General features: G+C 57.2%; 1 protein-coding gene across 1 annotated transcript in view; it reads right to left on the bottom strand.

Annotated features, from left to right (window-relative positions):
* LOC103778783 (zinc finger protein 135-like) overlaps positions 1 to 253 on the bottom strand; it is a gene marked incomplete at its 5' end in the record, with an annotated part of 1,358 nt that extends 1,105 nt beyond the window's left edge. Inside the window, 1 exon segment of the mRNA XM_008946395.1 lies at positions 17 to 253. Within this exon segment, the coding sequence (XP_008944643.1) occupies positions 17 to 253 (237 nt within the window).
* Positions 254 to 257: the final 4 nt, after the last annotated feature.

The raw sequence follows: 257 nt of genomic DNA, 5'->3' as shown, positions 1-257 counted from the left end.
GGTGGCTCTGCCGGACCCTCTTGCTGCAGCTGTCACAGGCAAAGGGCTTCTCCCCGGTGTGGGTCCGTATGTGACGGTTGAGTGTGGAGCTGTCAGTGAAGCCCTTGCAGCAGACCTTGCAGGCAAAGTTCTCCTTGATGATGTGGGTGTGGCGGTGCCTGTTGAGGTAAGACTTCTTGGTGAAGCTCTTGCCACAGTCACTGCAGACGTACAGGCTCTTGTTACTGCGAGTCTGCGTGTGTCTCACCAGGTCTGAG

The sequence above is a fragment of the Merops nubicus genome, unplaced genomic scaffold, assembly GCF_000691845.1.
Source record: "Merops nubicus isolate BGI_N331 unplaced genomic scaffold, ASM69184v1 scaffold7698, whole genome shotgun sequence".
Taxonomy (NCBI): Eukaryota; Metazoa; Chordata; class Aves; order Coraciiformes; family Meropidae; genus Merops; species Merops nubicus.
Note: the sequence above shows the minus strand (reverse complement) of the source record. Positions and strands in the feature narration are given on the sequence as shown.